Genomic DNA, 23,347 nt, shown 5'->3' with positions numbered 1-23,347 from the left:
TCTTCTGGTTCCAGTAACTTTAACTGCCATAGTTGCTGTTCAGAGAACTGAGTGAAAACTCAAAAGTTCAGCTCAGGAATTGAAATGAGGGATGTGCTTTTTAGTTTAAAAAATAACAAGGGTTGGGACTTCCCTGGTGGCACAGTGGAGAAGAATCCGCCTGCCAACGCAGGGGACACAGGTTCGAGCCCTGCTCCGGGAGGATTCCCATATGCTACGGAGCAACTAAGCCCGTGCACCACAACTACGAGCCTGCACTCCAGAGCGAGCCACAACTACTGACGGCTTCATGCCACAACTACTGAAGCCCACGCACCTAGAGCCCATGCTCCACAACAAGAGAAGCCACCACAGTGAGAAGCCCGTGCACCACAATGAAGAGTAGCCCCTGCTCGCCACAACTAGAGAAAGCCCGTGTGCAGCAACAAAGACCCAACACAGCCAAAAATAAATTAATTAATTAAAAAAAATAAATAACAACAAGGGTGACCATATTAAGGGTAAAAGAAAAACTTTGCTAATGTGATTCCTTGTCCATAAAAGGGTGAAGACATTCTTTGCTTCCTTTTTCAGATGACACATACTACACTCCACGACATGGAAATCATTTGAGAACAGAAGGGAAATATGTCACCTAACTTTCTGCTTTTATTTAATTATGTCTTTCCTAGGACAAAGCATAAAAGAAACAGTTTGCCCAACTACTTGCCTCTCTAAGGAAGAGGGCTTTAGGAACTGGGCCTCCACAGATCATATTCTACACAGCTCTCAGCACATCAATCAAAATAAAGCTTGCCTGACGTGGATGGACCTAGGGACTGTCATACAGAGTGAAGTAAGTCAGAAAGAGAAAAACAAATATCATATAATATCAGTCATATGTGGAATCTAGAAAAATGGTACAGGTGAATTTATATGCAAAGCAGAAATAGAGACACAGATATAGAGAACAAACGTATGGATACCAAGGAGGGAAGAGGGGTCGGATGAATTGGGAGATTGGGATTGACATACATACACTACTATGTATAAAATAGATAACTAATGAGAACCTCCTATATAGCACAGGGAACTCTACTCAACGCTCTGTGGTTACCTAAATGGGAAGGAAACCCGAAAAAGAGGGGGTATATGTGTATGTATAACTGATTCACTTTGCTGTACAGCAGAAACACAACATTGTAAAGCAACTATACTCCAATAAAAAGTAATTAAAAAATAAAATAAAGCTCACTCACCACCAAACCCAGCACTTTGCCTGTAGATGCCCCACACAAATGGACTTTAGAGCAAACAATGGGTGCTCAAAATACAGCTGCTAAATGTTGAGTGGGTGAGTCTAAGACCTGGTACTCAAGAGCTGTTAGATGAACAGATGACTGAATAAATATGAAAACGCATACATTTATTGACTTTCTTCTATTTGTCAGGCACTATGCTCAGACTTTCTATGCACAATCTCATTTAATTCTCTTAACAACTCTATGTGATAATTATTCCCATTTCATAGATGAGGTCATCAAAGCTTAGGGAGGGGAGGTGACCTGTCCAAGTCACACAGCTCACAGTGAAAGATCCCAGGCATTCTGACTCCAGAACGTGATATTGCTTCAGACAGGGACAATCAAGAAATCATTAAAACTGTAAAGGCCCAGGAAGAGTAGGGGGCTGAAAATCTAATCATAGATGATTTTTTAAAAGTTACTAAATATTAAACACACACATTAAAATGTTTAAGTCCCCATTTCTATCAAATAACAAGGACCCTCAAACACCAACTGCCGTAGGATGAATAACAGCCCCCCAAAGACGTCCAAATCCTAATCCCCAGAACCTGTAAATATGTTACACTTCATGGCAAAAGGGAATTAAGATAGCAGATGGACTTAAGATTGCTGATCAGCTGACCCTAAAATAAAGAGGTTATCCTGGATTATTCCAGCAGGCCAAATGTAATCACAGGGGTCCTTATTTGTGGAAGAAGGAAGCAGGCAAGTTGGTGTCAGAGGCATATAATGTAAGAAAGACTGGATTGCCACTGCTGGCTTTGAAGATGGAAGAAGATGCCACAAGCCAAGGAATGTGGACAGCCTTTAAAAGCTGGAGAAGGTAAGAAAATGGACCTCTTCAAGAATCACCAGAAAGGAAAGCAGCCCTTTGGACACTTTGATTTAACCTAGTGAGACGCATTTCAGATTTCTCACCTCGAGCTGTAACATAATAAATTTGTATTGTTTTAAACCACTAAGTTTGTAGTAATTTGTAACAACAACAATAGGAAACTAAAACATTGATGGTGGAAGTATAGTGTCATTGGCACTGGGCTCGGGAAAACATCTTGACATTATTGGATCAGACTGAAGCATGTACCCTCCAACCCAGCAATTCTCCTCCAAGCTATACCCTAGGCCAGGGGTCCCAACCCCCAGGGCCGCAGACCACTACTGGTCTGCGGCCTGTTAGGAGCTGGGCCGCACAGCAGGAGGTGAGTGGCCGGCAAGCGAACGAAGCTTCATCTGCCGCTCCCCATGGCTCCCCATCGCGCGCATTACCGCCTGAACCATCCCCACCCTCACCCGAGTTCCGCAGGAAAAATGTCTTCCAAGAAACCGGTCCCTGGTGCCAGAAAGGTTGGGGACCGCTGCCCTAGACTATGTGTAATGGGAGAGTGCTCACAGCGTCACTGCAACAGTAAAAATCAAGAAATAATCCAGGGCTTCCCTGGTGGCGCAGTGGCTGAGAGTCCGCCTGCCGATGCAGGGGACACGGGTTCGTGCCCCGGTCCGGGAAGACTCCACATGCCGTGAAGCGGCTGGGCCCATGAGCCATGGCCGCTGAGCCTGCGCGTCCGGAGCCTGTGCTCCGCAACGGGAGAGGCCACAACAGTGAGAGGCCCGTGTACCGAAAAAAAAAAAAAAAAAAAAAGAAGTGCAAGACCTGTACACTGAAAATTATAAAACAGTGCTGAGGGAAATTAAAGAAGATCTAAATAGAGGAACATCTCATGTTCATGGATCAGAAGACTTACTACCCTTAAAATTTTTAAAAACCGATCAGCAGGGATTTCTGCAGAAATGGACAAGATGATCCTAAAATTTGTACAGAACTGCAAAAGACCTAGAATAGTGAAAAAAAGTATTGAAAAAAAAGAAAGTTGGAGGACTTTCACTTCCTGTTTTCAAAACTACACTGGGGAAGAAGAGTCTTTTCAACAAATGGTGCTGGGACAATTTGGATATCCATAAGCAAAATGATGAACTTAGACCCTCACTTCACACCATATACAAAAATTAACTCGAAGTGGATCGTAGACTTAAATGTAAGGGCTAAAATAATAGAACTTTTAGAAGATAACCTAGGAGAAAATCTTTGGAACCTTGAGTTATAACTGCAAATGTGTCATAGATATGATACCGAAAGCATGGTCTATAAAAGGAAAAGACTGACAAACTGGACATCATCAAAATTAGAAACGAGTGCTTCAAAAAACGCCAGTAAGAAAATGAAAAGACAAACAGCAGAGTAAGAGGAAAATGTCTGCAAAACACATATCTGATAGAGGACTTGTACCTAGAATATGCAGAGAACTCTTATACCTCAATAAAACAATCAGTCCAATCAAAAATAGATAAATGATTTAAATAAACATTTCACTTAACTAGATATACTAATAAGCCCATAAAAAGATGATGTCCACGATCATTAGGTATTAGGGAAATGCAAACTAAAACCACAATGAGATACCACTTCATAGCCAGACAGACAGTAACAAGTGATGGTGAGTATAAACCAGGAACCTTCATCTACTACTTGTGGTAATGTAAAATGATGCAGCCATTTTGGAAAATTGTTTAACAGTTTCTTCAAAAGTTAAGTATAAATTTACCATATGACCCAGTAAATTCTACTCTTAGGTGTCTGCACAAGAGAAGCAAAAACATTTGTCCGTATATACAAAGACCTGCACACAAATGTTCTTAGCAGTATGATTCAAATAGACAAAAAAATGGAAACAACCCAAACGTCCATCAACTGGTAAACAGAAACAAACGTGGTTTATCCATACAAGGGAACACTATTTGGCAAGAAAAGGAATGAAGTACTGATACAGGCTACAACACAGAGAACCACAAAAACATTACCCTAAGAGAAGCCATACACAAAACACCACGTTGCAGGGCTCCGCTTGCGTGAAATGTTCAGAAAGGGCGAACTTACAGAGATAGAAAGTGTATTAGTGGTTGCCTCGGCCTGGAGGTAGGGAAATTGGCCCAAGGGATCTTACTGGGGAGATGCAGATGTTCTAAAACTGGCTTATGGTGATGTTTGCACAATTTGGTAAATGTACTAAAAAAATCATTGAGTTGAGCCCTTGAAATGGGTGAATTATACATGCTCTGTAAAATAGGCTTCAATAAGACCATATATTTTAGAAAATATATTCAGCCTGTCCTGTTAGTGCTCCCCTACACCGTCTGGCTCCTCACCACCACCTTGACAGGCAGGTGCTTTTACACCCATTTCACAGATGCGGACAAGCTCAGGAAGGGCTCATGGCTTCCAACCCAGATCTCCCGCCCCCGACCACGCCCTACGCCCTGCCTCCACACACAGTGGTCTCAGAGCCAAGCGGTGATTCTCTCTTGGGTCCTTGGAGTTTCTTGGTTGCCTCTAACTTTCTTAATTCAGAAGGGTTTTTGGTTGGAGTCAAGCATTTACTGGTATCCAAGAGAGATAAAAGGTAGGGTTAGGCCAAGTCAAATGACTTGGAGATGGTGTTAAAGGTTACTTGAATGGATTCCCTGAAACATATCTGATCTCTATGCATTTTTTCCCCTTAAAACAGAAATGCCATACGAGATGCCATGTGAGAGGAGGGTATTGAGCAAGGCTTTAAAGAAAGGGCAGAGCCCTCTGGACTACTGAACAGAGATTGCTGACTCAGCTTGTTTCATGGCCTGCGTAAGGAGTTCCGACGGGGCTTACTAATGCATCCCGTGATGTCCTGGTGCAGGCCACTGTCTGGACACTGATTGTGCTGCCTTACCTCAGGCCAACTGTAAGCAAAATAAGGATAACCGGCTTGGAGCAAAGGTTAAATACTGGGCATGTTCTAGTCACTGCCAAGGGGTCCACTTTCAAACCAGGTAGGGGCTGGGAAGTGGTTCTCACGGGCTGCTCATTGAGAGGATATTACCACTTGAGGGTATATTACCACTGCGTGTATATGACCACTTCCTGACACGTGCTCTGAGCACGGCAGAGGCTAAGCCCTGGGTCTGGGCTTTGCGGGGATGCCTCACTGAGCTCACCACCACCTCAAATTTTCCAGAGGAGAATCAGAGGTTTAGAGCGAGACTACGTAATTTGTTCAAACTAATACAGCAGGTGAGCGGAGAGCAGGAATTATACCCGGGGTCTGTGTAAGTCCACGGCCCACATTCCCCACGACCCTGCCCAGCCTCTGGCTTGTACAAGGACAGCCCTCCTGGGCTAACTGCATTCCCCCAAGTCAGTCCTACTCCGCTCTGCTCTCCATCCATGTTTCTGTTTTTAAAATATACGTGATATTTTGCAACAAGATGGATCAACCTCAAACACATTATGCTGAGCGAAAGAAGCCAGACACCACAAAGACTGCATATTGTATGACTCCATTTATAGGAAGTTTTTGGAGAAGGCAAAACAATAAAGACAGAAGGCAAATCCTTGGTTGCATGGGGCTGGGATGGGCACAGGCATGGGGAACTTTCTAGAATGATGGAAGGGTCCTAAAACCGGACTGTGGTAATGCTTGCACAACTGTATGAATTTACAAAATCACAAAGCTATAGGATAGGTGAATTGTATGACATGTAAACGTATACCTCTTCAATAAAGCTGTTTCTAAAAAGTGGTCATTGTACACACTTTAAAAGTATATAAAATGAAAGGCAGTCTCTCAGAAATGTAATGACTCTGCCCTTGACCCTCCATCATCATATCTTCTCCTCCCGACTCCGACGTGTGTGAGTTCTAGACTTCTCCCTCTCCCTCCCTGCTTCCTCCTGGCCCCAGGATGTGGATGTTCTCAAAGCCTTCCCGCATGAGGTGGAGCTCCCTTCCTTACCGCGCCAGCCCCCAGCTTGAGACCAGCAGAGGGGAAGAGGCACCAGCATTTTCCCAGCCCCTCACCCCTCCTGCTGTTCTCAAACCACTCCTGTCCTACTGCCAACACGCCAGACCTCCTCCTTCAGTGCCCCACTGCCCAGCAGTGACCTCAAACCGCCCCCCAAGCCCCCTTTTCCTAGTGACACCTGGTTCACATCTGCCTGTCCTCCCAACTCCCACCATCCTCAGCGTCCTCCTGTTGGCCTGGGCAAGGGTGAACTTCACCTTCAATCTACTTAACACCACCCCCCGCTGCCCCCACTGGGCCTTATACTTTCCTTCTCGGCGTGCTCAAATCTCTGCCCTAAAAGAAACCCTCCTCCAGTCCTGTACCTCCTCTGGTGACCTACATACTTCTTTTTCCCCCTTACAAGCCTGTCGGAAGAATAGATGGTACCGGTGTCCCCGTGTGCAGCTTAGCTTGCACTGCGGGGCCTCTCTCTCTGTCCTCCATGCACTGCAGCCTGGCTTCTGCCTCTGCCACTGCAGGAGCCTGTCCTCCCAAGACCTTCCCCCCTATACTCAAGAGGCCGCACGCCCACCAGCATCACCGCAGACCAGCCAACTCCCTCTCTGTCATCCCATTATCCCAGTCAAAAATGGAAAACAGAGAAATACAATTCAGTTTAACCAACATAGGTTAAATAACCATCAGAAAGCACAGAAAAGCTCTCTGCGGTGATTTAATTGTGCCTGGTGTACAAATCTTCCCTAAACAAAAGAAATTTGTGATAATGAGTGCTGTGTTCACTCAAGGAAAATATAAACCTCTATAAAAATGTAAGTTTAAAGGTCTGTGTAGAGGGGCTTCCCTGGTGGCGCAGTGGTTAAGAATCCGCCTGCCAATGCAGGGAACACGGGTTCAATCCCTGTGCCGTGGAAGATCCCACATTCCACGGAGCAACTCAGCCTATGCACCACAACTACTGAGCCTGTGCTCTAGAACCCATGAGCCACAACTACTGAGCTCACGTGCTACAACTACTGAAGCCCACGCACCTAGTGCCCGTGCTCCACAACGAGAAGCCACCGCAGTGGGAAGTCCCCACTTGCTGCAACTAGAGAAAGCCCACCCAGCAATGAAGACCCAACACAGACAAAAATAAATAAATAAAATAAATAAATTTATTTTAAAAAAAGTCTGTGTAGAAAAAAAAGTGTGTGTAGGTTCTAGGGGACAAATTCTTTCAAATGCTATTTTAGTGCTCGGCCTCCAAAGTCGAGACGGCAAATGTTGGCAGAGAACCCGTCCGGCCGGTACATGGGCTGAGGCCAGAGATGATTCAGCACCCACGTTTCCTCTTCACAGCCTCAGTGCCAGCATCCTCCCTCATTTAGGGATGAAAATTTCAGTCTGTGGCCACTTCTGTTTGCCTTGCTTGCCTCATTCCACCTTGATATGGAATATTTTACCCAGGGAAACTAGCAACACTAGCAAAGGTTAATCGGATACCTATACTTAATAATATTTAACCAATAATACATGCTTTTTTAAGTTGGTTGTATAAAAACCAGGGTGGCTGAGGAAGCAGCCTATCCACTCTCAATGACCCATGTTTAACACTGCATCTTTCGGACTCATGGTTAGAGAGGGAGGAGAAAGCTGAGCTGGGCAGTTAGTACTCGGGTTGCTCCTCTTTAACTGGGTCAGGTCTGGGTTAAGCATTAAAAAGAAAAGGGATCATTTTGCCATCATAATTTTTCAATCAAGCCAAATTTCCGATTCAGCTAACATACAAAAAGCATTCAAGAAATAAGTCATTCAATAATCATCAAATTATAGAGCTGGTAGGAAGTTCATCTAAACCAACCCCTATTTAACAGATATGAAACTGACACCCTGGGAGGAAAACGCACGTGAGGCAGCCCTGCTAAGCCATCAGGAACACAGATGCTAGGTCCGTGCTGTCTAATACAGCAGCCGCTGGCCACACTTGGTGACTGAGCACTTCAAATATGACCAGTCCAAACTGAATGTAACGTGAAGGTAAACGTGCACTGGATTTTGATGACTTAGTATATTTTTAAAAAACGTAAAGTATCTCATTAGTAACTTTTTATATTGTTTACAAATGAAATGATTCTGATGACGTAGTATATTTTAAAAAAACGTAAAGTATCTCATTAGTAACTTTTTATATTGTTTACAAATGAAATGATGATAGTTTGGCTATACTGGGTTAAAGAGGACATATGAAAGTTAATTTCACCTGTTTCTTTTTACTTTAAAAAAAACAAAAATGTGGCTACTAGAAAATTTGCCACGACACAGGTGGCTCTCCTGTTGGACGGCGCTGCTCTGGAGCTAGTCAGTCTGGGTTTGAATCCTGGCTCGACCACTTGCCATCTGGGCCACGTTGGGTTGAAGTACTGACCTTTTCAAAGCCTCAGTCCATGCATCCGTAAAAAGGGAACAACAACCAGACCTACTGCACGTAACCCCACAATGGTTAAATGAGTTCATTTGTGTAAAGGGCTCTTAGATGCAAGCCCAGCACCAACCATGATCATCTGTGCATCTTGTCTCTGAGAACTGAAAGATTCAATGACTTTTTTTTCTTTTTCTTTTTTCTAAATTTTCTTACTCTTTTTAAAAATTTTTTTTAATTAAAAAAAATTTTTAAATATTTATTTATTTGGTTGCACCAGGTCTTAGTTGTGGCAGGCGGGTTCCTTAGTTGTGGCTCGCCAGCTCCTTAGTTGCAGCACATGCGCTCCTTAGTTGTAGCACCTGGGCTCCTTAGTTGTGGCATGTGATCTCTTAGTTGCGGCACGCATGTGGGATCTAGTTCCCTGAGCAAGGATCAAACCCGGGCCCCCTGCATTGGGAGCATGGAGCCTTATCCACCGCACCACCAGGGAAGTCCCTAAAATTATTTATTTATTTATTTTTGCTGCACCACACAGCTTGCAGGATCTTAGTTCCCCAACCAGGGATTGAACCCAGATCCTCAGCAGTGAAAGAGTGCAGTCCTCACCACCGAACCACCAGGGAATTCCCTCAATGACTTTTTAAATAACAACTTTATTAAGGTATAATTCACATACCATAAAAGTCAACCTTTTAATATATACAATTCAGTGGTTTCTAGTATGTTCACAAAGTCACGCAACCATCACCACTCTCAAATTCCAGAACATTTTCATCACCCCCAAAAGAGACCCATACCCATTAGCAGTCATTCCCTCTGCCCAGACCTTGGCAACTACTAATCTACATTCTGTTTCTCTAGATTTCCCTATGCTAGACTTTCATATATAAATGGAATCCTATGGTCCTTTGTGACCGCCTTCTCTCACTTAGCATAATGTTTTATGGTTCAGCCATGTTGAAGCATGTATACAGTACCTTGTTGTTTTTTATGGCCAAATGTATGAATGGACTACATTTTGTTTATCCATTTATCAGTTGATGGACACTTGGACTGTTTCCACTTTTTGGTTAACATGAACAAAACTGCTCTCATCATCTGAGTACAAGTTTTATTAGGGGGGACATATGTGTTTATTTATTTATTTTAGTATATACCTAAAGAGTGAAATGCTGGGTCATATGGTCACTGTGTGTTGAAACTTTCGAAGAACAGCCAGACTGTTTTCCGAAGCAGCTGCACCGTTTTACGTTCTCACCTGGAGGCTGCATTTTTAATGTATTTACGAATACAGATTCTTTCCGCTCTGATTTCTGCCAGGCTGATTTGCTGGGAATGCCAGGAAAGATGAGGAGAAAGGGGTAAGGGCACAGCAGCAGGGCAGAGGCGTGGAGGGCAAAGAGGCCTCGCGATGCTTTGACCAGAGTCCCGTCTGCACCTCAACTTGCTGCGTGGCCTCGGGCGAGTCACCGCCTCTCTTCAAGTCTCAGTTTCCTTATTTATAAAATGAAGGCATTAGACCAGTGGGTCTCAACTGGGGACATTTGGCACAGGCTGGAGACAACTTTGGTCGTGACAGTGGGTTGGGTGATGCTCCTGGTATCTAGAGGGCAGGGGTCAAGGATGCTGGCAAACATCCTACAATGTGCAGGACAGCCCCCCAACAATAAAGAATTACCTGGACCCAAGTGTCAATAGTGCCAAGGTTGAGAAACCCTGCATCAGACTGAGGTGACCCCAGATAGGCCACTTTGAGAAACTGTCAAAATGTTTTCCAAAATGGCTGTACCATTTCATAATCCACCCAGCAACGTGGGAGGGTTCCCATTTCTCCATAGCCTCACCAACACACTTATCTTTGCCAACCTAATAGGGACATAACTGGCTTTTTAAAAAGTCTGTTCTAGTAACAATGTCCAGGATTGTTTACAGAATGCCAGCGTCATAAAGGAAACGATGAGTCATTTTCTTACCTGGTGCCTATAATTATACCAGCCATTTGATCCCGCGACGATCACCACCCAGTGCTTGCCTCCGTCCTCAGGATCGTCCACGGGAATAGCACCAGCTCCCAGGGCCAAGCTGAGCAACACAGCGACTTCCCAAATCATTCTGCGCCTTGGAGTTCCACTGTAGAAATCTGGGAAGAAAAAGGCTGAGTCAGGCAAGAAAGGAATAACGTGAACAGAAGAACATGACTGGCCCCTAGGCAAAGATCACAGCAAACGGGTCAAAAAGATAAGACGATTTAGTCGTCAGACACAACAAGCTGAGGATAAAAATGATGACAGAGCAGAATTTTACTCTTAGCTCTGCGGCCCTCTTCCCCGGGTGGAGCAGGGGGCTGCCCATAGCTCCCAACCTTCACTGTGGGTTGAAGTTACGAGTATAAACCAAAGAATATTGAGAAAGCTCTTGGGGCAACCTTTTAAAGTTTTTGTCACAACTTGGAATATGGCAGACAAAATCCATCAACAAACTTGACTGTTGGGAAAACGCCTACCACATACTATGAACTATTTGTAAGAAAATAGACATATAATGTGTGCACAGCAAAATGTGGAAGGCAGACAAAAGTTAACAGCAGTTATTCTTGGTAGGTGGAATTAAGGATGATCTTTATTTTTGTCTCTTTTACTACAATTAATATATATTAATTATACAATAAAGTTTGTAAAACTTCAACATACATTCAATATAAACATGGGGGGGGGCAATTTACGTTTGGGAGTTATCTGGATAAGCTATAGTCTAACACTGGCAGCCCAAATGAATGTCTTTGCATAACACAATCCATTTACATTATTCTGTACAAGAGGCAGGGCAAATATTTTAATCCTTGTGTTACAGGACGGGGAGGTTGAAGCATGAGAGAAGTGACTTGTCCAATATCTGCAGACAGTCAGCTCTGGCCAGAGATCAGAACCAATGCCTTCTGAATTCCTGGTCCAGCCTTTCTGCTACGTGGTTCTGCATCTCAAGACTTTATTCTTAATGAAGTACATGCCCAATTTTATACTTCATTGCCAAAACTTTGAAGGGCTTTAAAGCACAAAAGGCAAGACTGAGGCCACTTTGCATTATTCAGACAAGTATGTTATCTTACTGCCCTGTGTCCTGACTATGTTATTTTAAAAAACAGCCTTCCTGTGACAGAAGCCAGGCCTCTCACTCTGAGACAAGAGGAAAAACAGTCTTTGAGCATCTCAGTCTGCTCTGAGATATAGAAACTCAGAGCAGAGCAAAGTCTAGGAGGCTAACCTCTGCCTCCGATGCCTTCTGACGAAATAGCGCTCATTCACTCATTCACTAATTTATTCACTCATTCATCCACCCATTGGGCCAGAGTCTCCTGAACTCCAACCCTGCCAAACAAAGTGCTGGGTGCCAGGAACGCAGCAGGGACAGGAAAAGGCCTCTGTCCTCACGGATCGCACAGCCAGCTAAGGCATGAACCACGTCTAAGCCTAAGAAACCATCCTCGGCATCTGTGCCTGACACTGTGCTGAAACTCAAAATGATGGATTTCCCCCCAAGTGAAAGAACAGAAAGCCCTGAGTCTGGTCAAAGTTTAAACAAGTAAAAGCACCTCGGGCCAGCACTTCTCCAACTTGACTGTCCACCGAGATCACCTGGGGGGCTTGTTAGAAGGCCGATTCTGATTCAGTAGGCCTGGGCAGGGCCTGAGACTCTGCATTTCTGACAAGCTCTGGGTGATGCCCAGGACAACACTTGGACTCACAGCAGGTCTCTTCCTTAACCCTGGCAGGCTCTAGTCGGCTCCGCCCAGAAGCCTGGCATCCCCGTCAAGAAACCACACTACCCTATCCCCCGGATAACGTCTCCCAAGAACTCAGTTCTTAATGTGTAAGAATTAAGAATCTGAGTTGGTGCTGGATCCAGGTTTCTTTAGCTCTACTGCAAGGTCATGGATGCACGGGTAGCTACAATAACGTGCCCCAGGTTTGTTTTCAAGATTGTCTTGAAACGGTCAAGGTGCGTCACAGATGAGGGCAGTGGACTGCCCAGGCTGCCCCAACACTGGAACCTGCTGGTCTGTGAGTACGTTAGCGTGTATCGGAGGATGCTCTCCCGAGTCCACTCGACCTGCCCAGGGCTCACCATGGGGCAATAGAAGGTGAAGTTATACAAATGTATGAAGCAGCAGCAGTGAGGTCAGGCAAGAGACAGCCAAACTCCCATCCCCAGAGCTCTGCAGTGGCCTCCAAACGGGAGGGGAAGTGTGCCAGTGACTGCTGAGGTCCTCCAGCCAGCAGCCTCCCGGCTGTAGCCAAGCCTCCCAGGAAGCCGTCCCATGCGGCAGGGGTCGGCAAACTCTTTCTGTAAAGGGTTGGAAAGTAAGTATTTTCAGCTTTGCAGGTCACATCATTTCCATCACAACTCTTCAATTCCCATTGTATCAGGAAAGCAGCCAGAGACAATACAGAAACCAGTAGACATGGCTAAGTTCCGGGAAAACTGAAACCACGGGGAGCCAGAATGTGCTCTCAGCCCACGTGACTGGTACAGCCTGGGGTTTTTATCATCTTGCATCGACAATCATGAAACAGGCTCTCTGGTTTGCACACCATTCTCTTCTGAGTTTTAATCATGCGACTTAATCCCGAAGGGGCTCATTCCTCTGGAGACACTGGTGTGTGACCTTTCCCCCTCTTTTTTTTTTTTCCTGTGCCTCACAGCATGCAGGATCTTAGTTCCCCTGACCAGGGATCGAACTCGTGGCCCCTGCAGTGGAAGCATGGATCCTTAACCACTGGACCACGAGGGAAGTCCTCCCCCTTCATATTGAAATAAAATACTAAAATTGAATGGTTGGCTGACTGTGAACAACAGAATAGACATCACCAGCTCAAATGCCTAAATTAGCAAACAGAAAACACCACCAGGTTAGTTTTACAAGTTCCAGTTTACCTTTCATTCTTCTACTAAAATACTAGCAAGTTACTCCTCGGTGAGGCAAAGTACCTTATCCATACACAAGTGATATTTTCATGGTTAACATCTGGCGATGGTTCCTGTCTATCTTCTTTTTTTTCTTCTTGTTATAAACACAGAGTTGTGGTTCCTTGAACCACAAGTTAAAAGCCTCACAGGGACTTCGCTGGTGGCGCAGTGGTTAAGAATCCGCCTGCCAATGCAGGCGACACGGGTTCGAGCCCTGGTCCAGGAAGATCCCACATGTCGCAGAGCAACTAAGTCCGTGCGCCACAACTACTGAGCCCGCACGCCTAGAGCCTGCGCTCCAACAAGAGAAGCCACCGCAATGAGAATCCCACGCACCGTAACGAAGAGTAGCCCCCGCTCTCCACAACTGGAGAAAGCCTGAGGGCAGTATCGAAGACCCAAGGCAGCCAAAAATAAATCAATAAAATAAATTTTTAAAACAAATAAATAAATAAAAGCCTCACAGGGTGACACTGACTGGGAAATGCAACTTAAAAAAACATACTAATGCTATTCTGGGAAACACATCAGGGCCTGGGGCAAAGGAAAGATGTGAAAGTAATCTAATCCTTCCATTGCCCTCAGCAATGAAGACATCTCAAAGCAGCAGGTCTCAGACAGCAACTTCCTGGTCAGCAATGTTCTTGACAACGTCAAAACATGAAAACAAAGTCATAATCTTGCAGCATACCTATTATTCTTGTTTCATCAGAGTGAAAAGTTCATGAGGAAAAAGTAAATGATCCCCGACAAACGAGCCCTTGGCGACCGCCCTTTGCTCGTGGCCCTCCATGGCACCAGTCACACGGGCGCTGTCATCTACTTCTTCCTGTCTACCCACCCACCCGTCCAACAAACATGGCCTGAGCACCCACCAGGTGCTCACAGGCACTGAACAGGGCCCAAACAGATGAAACCCTTCGCAGAGCTGACATTCTAGCAGGAAGAGACAGACCACTGAAACGCACAGGTTGTCCGGTGGTGATGAGTGCTGGGGAAGAAATAAAGGCAGGGGGAGGCAGTCCCAGTGGGAGTGGCTGGTATCATTTTCAAAAGGGGGAGATTTTTTTTTTTTTTTTTTTTTGCGGTACGCGGGCCTCTCACTGTTGTGGCCTCTCCCGTTGCGGAGCACAGGCTCCGGACGCGCAGGCTCAGCGGCCACGGCTCACGGGCCCAGCCGCTCCGCGGCATGTGGGATCTTCCCGGACCGGGGCACGAACCCGTGTCCCTTGCATCGGCAGGTGGACTCTCAACCACCTGCCCCGCCACCAGGGAAGCCCGGGGGAGATTTTAAGAAGGTAAGGGAGCCCGCCTGGAAGCAACATAAATGGTCATCTACAGGAGCCTGCCTAGTTAAATCAATTATGATACATCCTTATAATGGGATACAGTGACGCCTTTAAAAGAGGAAGGCAGTTTTTAACGTGCCAAGCGTGGAAAGACCTCCAAGGGGATGGTTAGGGGTATGTGTTCAGTCTGCTAACTGTTTGCAGGGAGAAAATGACCCAGGTAGCTTTTGCTCTAACCACGGGCGGGACGGAAGTTTCCCCAAGAGTGCTGTGCTGCTGCACACGGTGGGTGAGTGGGATATGTGTGTGTCTATGAGCCATGCAGTGTGTGAGGCACTTTACCATCTTCACAGCAGCCTGTGAGCAGGCTCATTACTCCCTTCAGCTGAGACGGACTCGCAGAGGTGGAGAAACTAGGTAGAAAGTGGCACTGCTGGGTGACACACAGATCTCATTCCAAAGATTGCTTCTTCCACTACACCACCTCGCTTGTCACAAAAAAGCACTGTTTATGTGAACATCTGGGAGACCCTGCAACCACAGATGGGAGCGCTGCACCCCATACCCCAGGGCCTCCAAGTTTCCCCCAGTAGCAGGATACCCACAGTACTCTTCACCACCCTATTTTAAAGCTCTTGTTGGTAATTGGTTATAAAGAGCTCTTAGAAGAAGAACCCGTCAAAGGAGAACCTGAACCACACAAAGTCAAAGTCAACGGACAAGCCTTTACAAATGAATTTCAGCAGCCTCCAAGGACAGGTCCTCACTGGTTCCACTGGTCCTGCAACCCTCTCAGGCTACAGGGCTACATGAGGTCAGTGATTCAATTGAAGGACTCCACTTGACTTCAGGAAGTGTACCATCAATTGGGGTTTATCCATTTGGGAGGTTTGGGACAGAATGCCCATTCTAGATCAACTGGTACCAGCAATGCAAGTAATAGGCTACCGTTAGAGGACCATCTAAATAGCAGAATCAAGTTCAGCTCCACGTCTGACACCAAAGCCCGCACCTTAACCACCATTATGACCTCCCACCATCAGCCCTGTACTTGCTACTTGCTCTGGGTTAGAGACAGCGAACCGTCAAAGCCAGGAGAAGCAGCTGGGCAGACAATGGTATATGTGAAGAGCCTTCCAAACCTACAGGTTTTTGATTCTGCTCTCTGTTCCCTGGGGGCTTACAACAAAATCATCATGCAAGAGAGACAAGGACAGATGACAAGGACCCCTCCTTCACCAAACTTAAGTCGAGCTCCTCTGAGCCCTCTTCTCGACTAGACCTTGGCCTGCTGAGCCCAGGTTTAGCAAGAATCCTGCAAGAACCTCCCATCTTTGACATCTAATCAAGCTCCTCTTAGTCATTTTTCAGCCACTGACCCTCCCACTCTGCCTATTGGTGATAAGTCTCATCTGTCCTTGATGTATTTGGAGTTGAACTCAGTTCTATACTGAAGTCTCTCTCTTCTAATGCAACTGCTGGAATAAAACCCGTCTTGCCATTTTTTAAAAAATGTCAGGTGCAATTACTCTTTAATATGGGACAGGTAGTTACTAAGTCAAGGGAGACCCTCTCTGGGCCTTAATTGTCCATCTGTGAAATGAGACGGTAGAACTAAACTATTAAGGGCCCATTCAGTTCTCAAATCCTTTGATTTCCTGTTTCAAGAGTGAAATAAAAAAAAAGAATCCAAATAGGTCTTATCTCAAATCTCAAACAAAATATGGATTTTGTTCAAGTTAGTTAATCAAACTTTTTTCCATAGGGAAAATTTCTGATTCAGTGGCAAAGCAGATTCTAGATTAGAGCATGTCCTTCAAGGTTATCTAATTCTGATTCTATGGAAATTTTTTTCACAACTCTGTAAACCATGGATACTAGCAATGCTAGTAATTCATGTCTAAAGACATGCAAATGAATTCTATCAAGTGAAGGTTCAAGTGACTCTAGTGAAAGAAAGAATCCAGGCTTCACAATGCACATTTCAGTATTTCTCATCTACAAATGTACTTTGGATTCTCCTTTGAACTGGCTGTAATACCTCACTGAATCTACTCATTAATAAGTTAAATACAATCTTTAACACTGGTTCATTTTTATATCTGTATAAAATTATGACTTTACTTTTTAAAAATTATATTTTAACATTACAAAAGGTACTAGCAGCTATATCATATTTCAAAATATAGTCAAGAAAGCATTATTTATTGATTATTTTTATTTTTTACATCAAAGATTTTTTTTGACATCTTTATTGGAGTATAATTGCTTTACAATGTTGTGTTAGTTTCTGCTGTATAACAAAGTGAATCAGCTATACGTATACATATATTTCCATATGCCCTCCCTCTTGCGTCTCCCTCCCACCCTCCCTATCCCACCCCTCTAGGTGGTCACAAAGCACCGAGCTGATGATCTCCCTGTGCTATGCCGCTGCTTCCCACTAGCTATTTATTTTACCTTTGGTAGTGTATATATGTAAATGCCACTCTCTCACTTCATCCCAGCTTACCCTTCCCCCTCCCTACATTTTTTAAATCTACTAATGATTACAATTAGGAATCTAGCAAAGTTAAATCTGACCAATGGTTAATGGTTTTTCTACAGTTTTATTTTCACTGCTTTTATTGGCACTTGAATTCCTTTTTTTGAATTTCTTCCAAATTACTATATTTTGAAACCTGGGATTAATAATAGTTTGTAGTCTTTTCCCAAAATCAATGAACATGACTTTTATAGCCAGATGTTAATTATTAAGTTTAATTTTGCTATAATTTATATTTTACAAAATTGAAGGATACACATTAAACTACAGAAATGTACAAAGTATAACATAAAATACCTGTTACCATCATCCAGATCATCAACTGTTAATATTCTGTAAATCCGTTAACCCTCTTTCCCCGTAAACAAAACATTACAGAAAAATAGTCCCCCATGTCCTGTCCCATTCTCCCCATACCACAAGGTAACCACTACCGTAAGTTATTTCATTCCAATCAATTTATTATACTTTAAAAAATATATATCCACTTTATAAACATTCCCCTACTAACAGACATTTAGGCTGTTTCAATTTTTTTACTATTACAAACAATGTTGCAAAAACATTCTTATACTCATCTCCTTGTACACAAATGTCTCTTTCTCTAAGGTACTTTAGGAGTAGAACCACTGAGTCTTAAGATATACCTATTTGGGGGCTTCCCTGGTGGTGCAGTGGTTAAGAATCTGCCTGCCAATGCAGGAGACACAAGTTCGAGCCCTGGTCCAAGAAGATCCCATACGCCGCGGAGCAACTAAGCTTGTGCACCACAACTACTGAGCCTGCGCTCTAGAGCCCGTGAGCCACAACTATCGAGCCTGCATGCTGCAACTACTGAAGCCTGTGCACCTAGAGCCCGTGCTCCACACAAGAGAAGCCACCGCAATGAGAAGCCCGCTCACCGCAACGAAGAGAAGCCCCCGCTCGCTGCAACTAGAGAAAGCCCACGTGCAGCAATGAAAACCCAACGCAGCCAAAAATAAAAAAAAAAAAAGATATACCTATTTTGCTAGCAGCTGTACTGTTCTAAGATACTCTTCCAAATTTCTATCATCTCTCGAGAGTATCAAACTTCATAATTCCTAATCTGATAGATATAAAGTGATCTAATTATGGGGTTTAATTTGTCTCTCCTGGATTACAGGAAAATTCAAGTCTTATATGCTTAACCATTCAGATTTCAACATCCTCGACATATGTGATAATTTCCCCATCCTAAACTGGGATTCGAATTTTGGTCTACAAAGCAATGTCTGCAGTTTAAGGGGGGAAAAAATGTGGGTAATTTCCTAAAAAGATAGTCATAGGTGGAAAACTCAAGAGACAGCATTCGCTTCAGTATATTTTTACTGAACAATACTGGGTATGGTGTTCACCTCCTTAACAGTTCACAGTTTTTTCATCTTCTCTCCCTTCCCGCTGCAACAGTTTTTAAAACCCTCAGCAATTCTCCTGGGAATTACTGCAATGAGCTCCCTGGTGTGGCCTCTCTCCAACACCTTTCCAAATTAGAGAGTATCTAAGATACACATCTACTAAATTCGGCTTCCAGGGCTTTCAGGACAAAATCCAAATCTCTTACAGCAGCACAGGAGATCCTGCCAAGACGTGCCTCTCTGTTCTCCACTATCCACGTGAAATCCCTTGCTCCAACCAGGCTCCGGGACTCCAGGTCCAAAATTGGTGCTCTTTCCCTGTCTTCATCATGCTGTTTCCCAGGCGAAACGCTCTTCTCCTACATCTCATTAGCTCCTGCCCATCCCTCAAGCTCCATTCAATCATTCCCTTCTCTGCAAAGTTCTCTCTCTTCCCACAAGTCAGGGTTAGATGCTGCCCCTTGAACACTGGAATGGTTCATGGTAGACTGCCTCTCCCCTTTACGAAATAATCCCTGCTCAAAAAGCTGAGTAAGGCTCAATATATGTTTGCTAACGAATGCAGCCCTGGAGTGAAGAAAGCGGGGCTACTCCACTCACTACATACCACAGGGCAACTCTCAAATCCTGGGCATTTATTTTCACCTCTCAAACAAAGCATACGACACAAAGTTCCTTCTCCCAGCCCCCAGATTCTGCAGTTCTTGGCACTGAATAACACCTGTGGGTATAACCTCAACTCTAAGAGTTAGGAGAGGGGACCAAATCCAGGTAACTTTCACTTCCATTGTTGATGTGAATCATCCTGTAAGTCCCACCAGCTCAAGCCTCTGAGAAGTAGAGCTTTCCTGATTTCTCAGGAGGGATGTTTTTATACGTTTGGGTATATTAGTTGTGGTGGTTAACATAACCCCTTCCCCCCTGGACTACTGAGAACTAACTGGAAACTGGTGCAATCCTCCGCATTACAAGCCTCAACAGCTTGACCTGTTTCTAGTCTGTGAAGATGGGAGCCAGGCCCCAGACACCTCCCGGCACTCTCTGGCTATGAGACCTTAGTAAATGTGCTCTCGTCTCGGGTCTGTTTCTCTCTGAGCTCGGAGGGGCCTGGGTCTCCTGCCAGAGCACGCGTAACAGAAGGAGCCCCACCCTGCCAACCAACAACCCCACAGCATGGCAGGCTGAGAGGTCGCAGGGTTTCCCTCGGAATTCATCGTTTGCAGAAACTCCCTTTCGCTGGGTGAGAAATGGATTACTCAGCAAAGGCCGGGGAAACTGAAAATCCCTGCCTTGAAGCCAAGAGCTGCGGCAGATGGGCGACCCTGGTCCGGGGCTTGGGACCCGGCCGCAGTCCCCTGCCAGGAATCAAGGTTACCTGCGGTGGGACCGTGGGAACTCCTCGCAACGCGCCGCCTCCAACCAGCCACCTTCCGACGGTAGCCCTGCAGTGATTGCAGAGCAGCGTCCTCGCTCCCCGCTTTGAGGGTCTGCTGCGCCGTGGTGATTGGCGGAGCTTCGGGGCGGGGCGTCTTAGAAAGCCAATGGGAAGCGGGAAAGCGGCCGGAGAGTCGCAGGGACTACGAGTCCCAGCGTGCACCCGCCGGGCCTTCTGAGCTCCGAGGCTAAAGAAACCCAGGGAGGCGGGTACGCAGTGAGCTAGGGCTGGGTGGGTGGGGACGGGGGTCCTGGAGTGCGTGGGAACAGGGGGCGCAGTGATTCCACCCAAGGATCAAAGCCAGCGCGCGGAGCACTTTAACCCTCAGTTTCCAAACTTGTGCACATATTTGGAACCACCTAGAGTAGCTTCAGAGACACTGATGCCTCCGTCTCACCCTAGAGACTGTGAGTTCATTGGTCTGCGTGTGGCCTGGGTTTTGGAATCTTTAAAGAGCCCCAGGAGATTCGATGTGCAGATCTGTTTCGTCCTCCTAACAACCCCACGAGAGGGAGGAACTATTAGCGTACACATAAGGCAACGGAGGGAAGTTTTGTCAGGGAGGTTAATTTTCTGAAGGTCACACACCTCTGAAGTGGCAGAGCCAGAATGCGGAGCCAGGCAGTCTAGTTGCAGAATCCCGTGCTTTTAATCCATATGCAATGCTACTTCTCAGACGGTTGGTATTATCTCACAGGGAGAGAAAAATGAAATACTATACATACAAAGTGCCATGTTGTGGAGCACAGAAAGTTGAGTTGAATTATTGTGAGGGAATAAGTCCAGTTTTGCCCAAGAACATCAAGACGTCAAGTGCAAGATATAGGACTACATTCATGGGCTGTCTTTTTTGGTTTTTGGTTTTTTTTTGGCGGGGCAGCTTATGGGATCTTAGTTCCCTGACTAGGGATTGAACCCAGGCCCTTGGCAGTGAAAGCACAGAGGTGTAACCACTGTACCGCCAGGGAATTCCCTGATCTTCTTTTATAATCTTCTTTTACAGTAAATCATGGGTCAGCATACTATCCTGGGCCTACTGCCTATTTTGTGAATAAAAGTCTATAAGAGCACAGCCTCGGTAATTCCCTGGCAGTCCAGTGGTTAGGACTCCACGCTTTCACTGCTGGGGCCGGGTTCGATACCTGGTCAAGGAACTAAGATACCACAAGCCGCTGGTGCTGCCAAAAAAAAAAAAAAAAGAACACAGCCACACCCATTGGTTTAGGTGTGACTGTTTTGGGGAACAAGGCAGAGATGAGTATTTATAGGAGAGACTATATAGCCCACAAAAGAATATATATACTGTCTGACCATTTACAGAAAAAGCTCACCCACCCTGAGTTAAGCAGCTGGCCCAAGATCACAGCTCCGGAGTGAACATGGGCTTCAAGCTCAGGTCTACCCTAGCCCAAGGTCAATTGTCATGACCACTATGCTTTCACAGTCTTCCTCAATGGGGAACATTAACATATGCCAGGTGTAACTGAACATGGAGAGAATTAGGATTCTGTCCCTTACCCTTGAAAACTTACTGTCTAGTAAGAGAGGCAGAGTGTCCTTAACCACTCCCTCAATTCACCCAGAATAAATGGCGACCTCTGGCTGGTGAGGCTTTCACAACTGAAATGGAATAAAAATAGTGGCCTGGTGCCAGGCATGTTTAGGCAAACAAAGGGCCGGGGGTAGCCCCCTCAGTCTCCCTCAGCATCACTGTGGGCTGAGAGCTCAAAGTTGGGACAAGAGAAGGTGGCTGAAAGTTGAGGACATGGGGAGGGGCGTGGCTGGGGGTTGCCATGGTGAAGGTCAGGTAAGCCTCAGAAGAGGCTGTAAGGTGTCTAGCCTAGGCCAGCCACGGGGAGGAGGCTGAGACGTGAGAAGCCTGGAATGGGAACTTGTAGGTGGTGGGCCATCAAGCTACCTGAATCCAAATCCCAGTTTTACTACTTACAAGCTGTGTGGCCTGAGCAAGTCGCTTAGCTTCTCAGTGCCTGGGTTTCCTCAACTGTTGAATGGAAAAAACGGCCCCTACTTCATAAGTTCTCTCTGAGGATTAAATTTTTTAACACGGTACTTAGCACCAAGTAAGTGCCCTGTAAATATTAGCTACTCCCTGTGTTAATAGGATCTTTGGTTGCTGGGCTATAAATTAAGAATCCCAATTAGGAAAAGAAGATGGGGATCTGGGCTTCCCTGGTGGCGCAGTGGTTGGGAATCCGCCTGCCGATGCTGCGGACACGGGTTCGTGCCCTGGTCTGGGAGGATCCCACATGCCGTGGAGCGGCTGGGCCCGTGAGCCATGGACACTAAGCCTGTGCATCCAGAGCCTGTGCTCCGCAACGGGAGAGGCCACAACAGTGAGAGGCCCGTGTACTGCAAAAAAAACAAAAAAGAAAGAAAGAAAGAAGATGGGGGTCTGACTTTGGGCACTGCCTGGGCTCCTGGTACCCACTCATGGGATGGCAGCAAGGTATGTGCTAATAGGAAGCGCCAGGAGCAGGGAGGTTGGCACCAAAACAGCACACAGGTGGCAGGAAGGTGGCAGGTTCCCCGTGGACATACAGGCATGGGGACCTCCCCATCAAATGCCCCTGGCAGAATTCTCACAAGAAAAGTCACAGTCTGGGACTCTTGCCACCATTCCATGCAATCAGAGGGTAATGAGGCTCAGCTGGATATGGATGTGGCCGCTAACTCTCACCAGAGATAAGAGCCCTGAGGAGCCATGTCAGATTCAGACCCTTTTCTTATCTAATGGTGGGAGATTAAGTGAGATGAAGATTATAGAGCAACAAGAGTTGGGGAGAGTGTGAAAGAAATTGGTTAGGTTTAGAGCGGGTTTCTCAACACTTCTCAGCACTACTACATTTGGGGCCCAGTAATTCTTTGTTGGTGGGAAGGTGGGGGCCTGTCCTGCACATTTTAGGATGTTTAACTGCATCCCTAGCCACTACCTATCTGATGCTAGCAGCACCCCTCTCCCAAGTTGTGGCAGCCAAAAATATCTCCAGACTTTGCCAAAAGTTTCCCCCATGTTGAGAACCTCTGGTTTAGAGAGAAAGAGATAGTTGAATATATCATTCATGCATGCATTCATTCACTCCATTTGATGTGATGGTTAAAGGCCTGGACTGTGGTTCCAGACCACCCGGGTTTCAATTCCACCTCTGCTACACTTCCTGGTTGTGTGACCCTGGGCGATCATTTCACTTCTCTGT

General features: G+C 45.6%; 1 protein-coding gene across 2 annotated transcripts in view; it reads right to left on the bottom strand.

The window, feature by feature from the left end:
- The window catches only part of LGMN (legumain), a 35,116-nt gene extending 14,908 nt beyond the window's left edge, over positions 1 to 20,208 (bottom strand). For both annotated transcript variants that reach the window (XM_033850699.2, XM_073800103.1), the window contains exons 1-2: positions 20,073 to 20,208; positions 10,496 to 10,662 (exon numbers count right to left, since the gene is read on the bottom strand). In XM_033850699.2, the coding sequence (XP_033706590.1) occupies positions 10,496 to 10,633 (138 nt within the window). In that variant the 5' untranslated portion in view covers positions 10,634 to 10,662; positions 20,073 to 20,208. The remainder of the gene's footprint in view (positions 1 to 10,495; positions 10,663 to 20,072) is intronic.
- Between the last annotated feature and the right edge of the window lie 3,139 nt (positions 20,209 to 23,347).

The sequence above is a fragment of the Tursiops truncatus genome, chromosome 2 (assembly GCF_011762595.2).
Source record: "Tursiops truncatus isolate mTurTru1 chromosome 2, mTurTru1.mat.Y, whole genome shotgun sequence".
Taxonomy (NCBI): domain Eukaryota; kingdom Metazoa; phylum Chordata; class Mammalia; order Artiodactyla; family Delphinidae; genus Tursiops; species Tursiops truncatus.
This window is presented reverse-complemented; position numbering and strand designations above follow the sequence as displayed.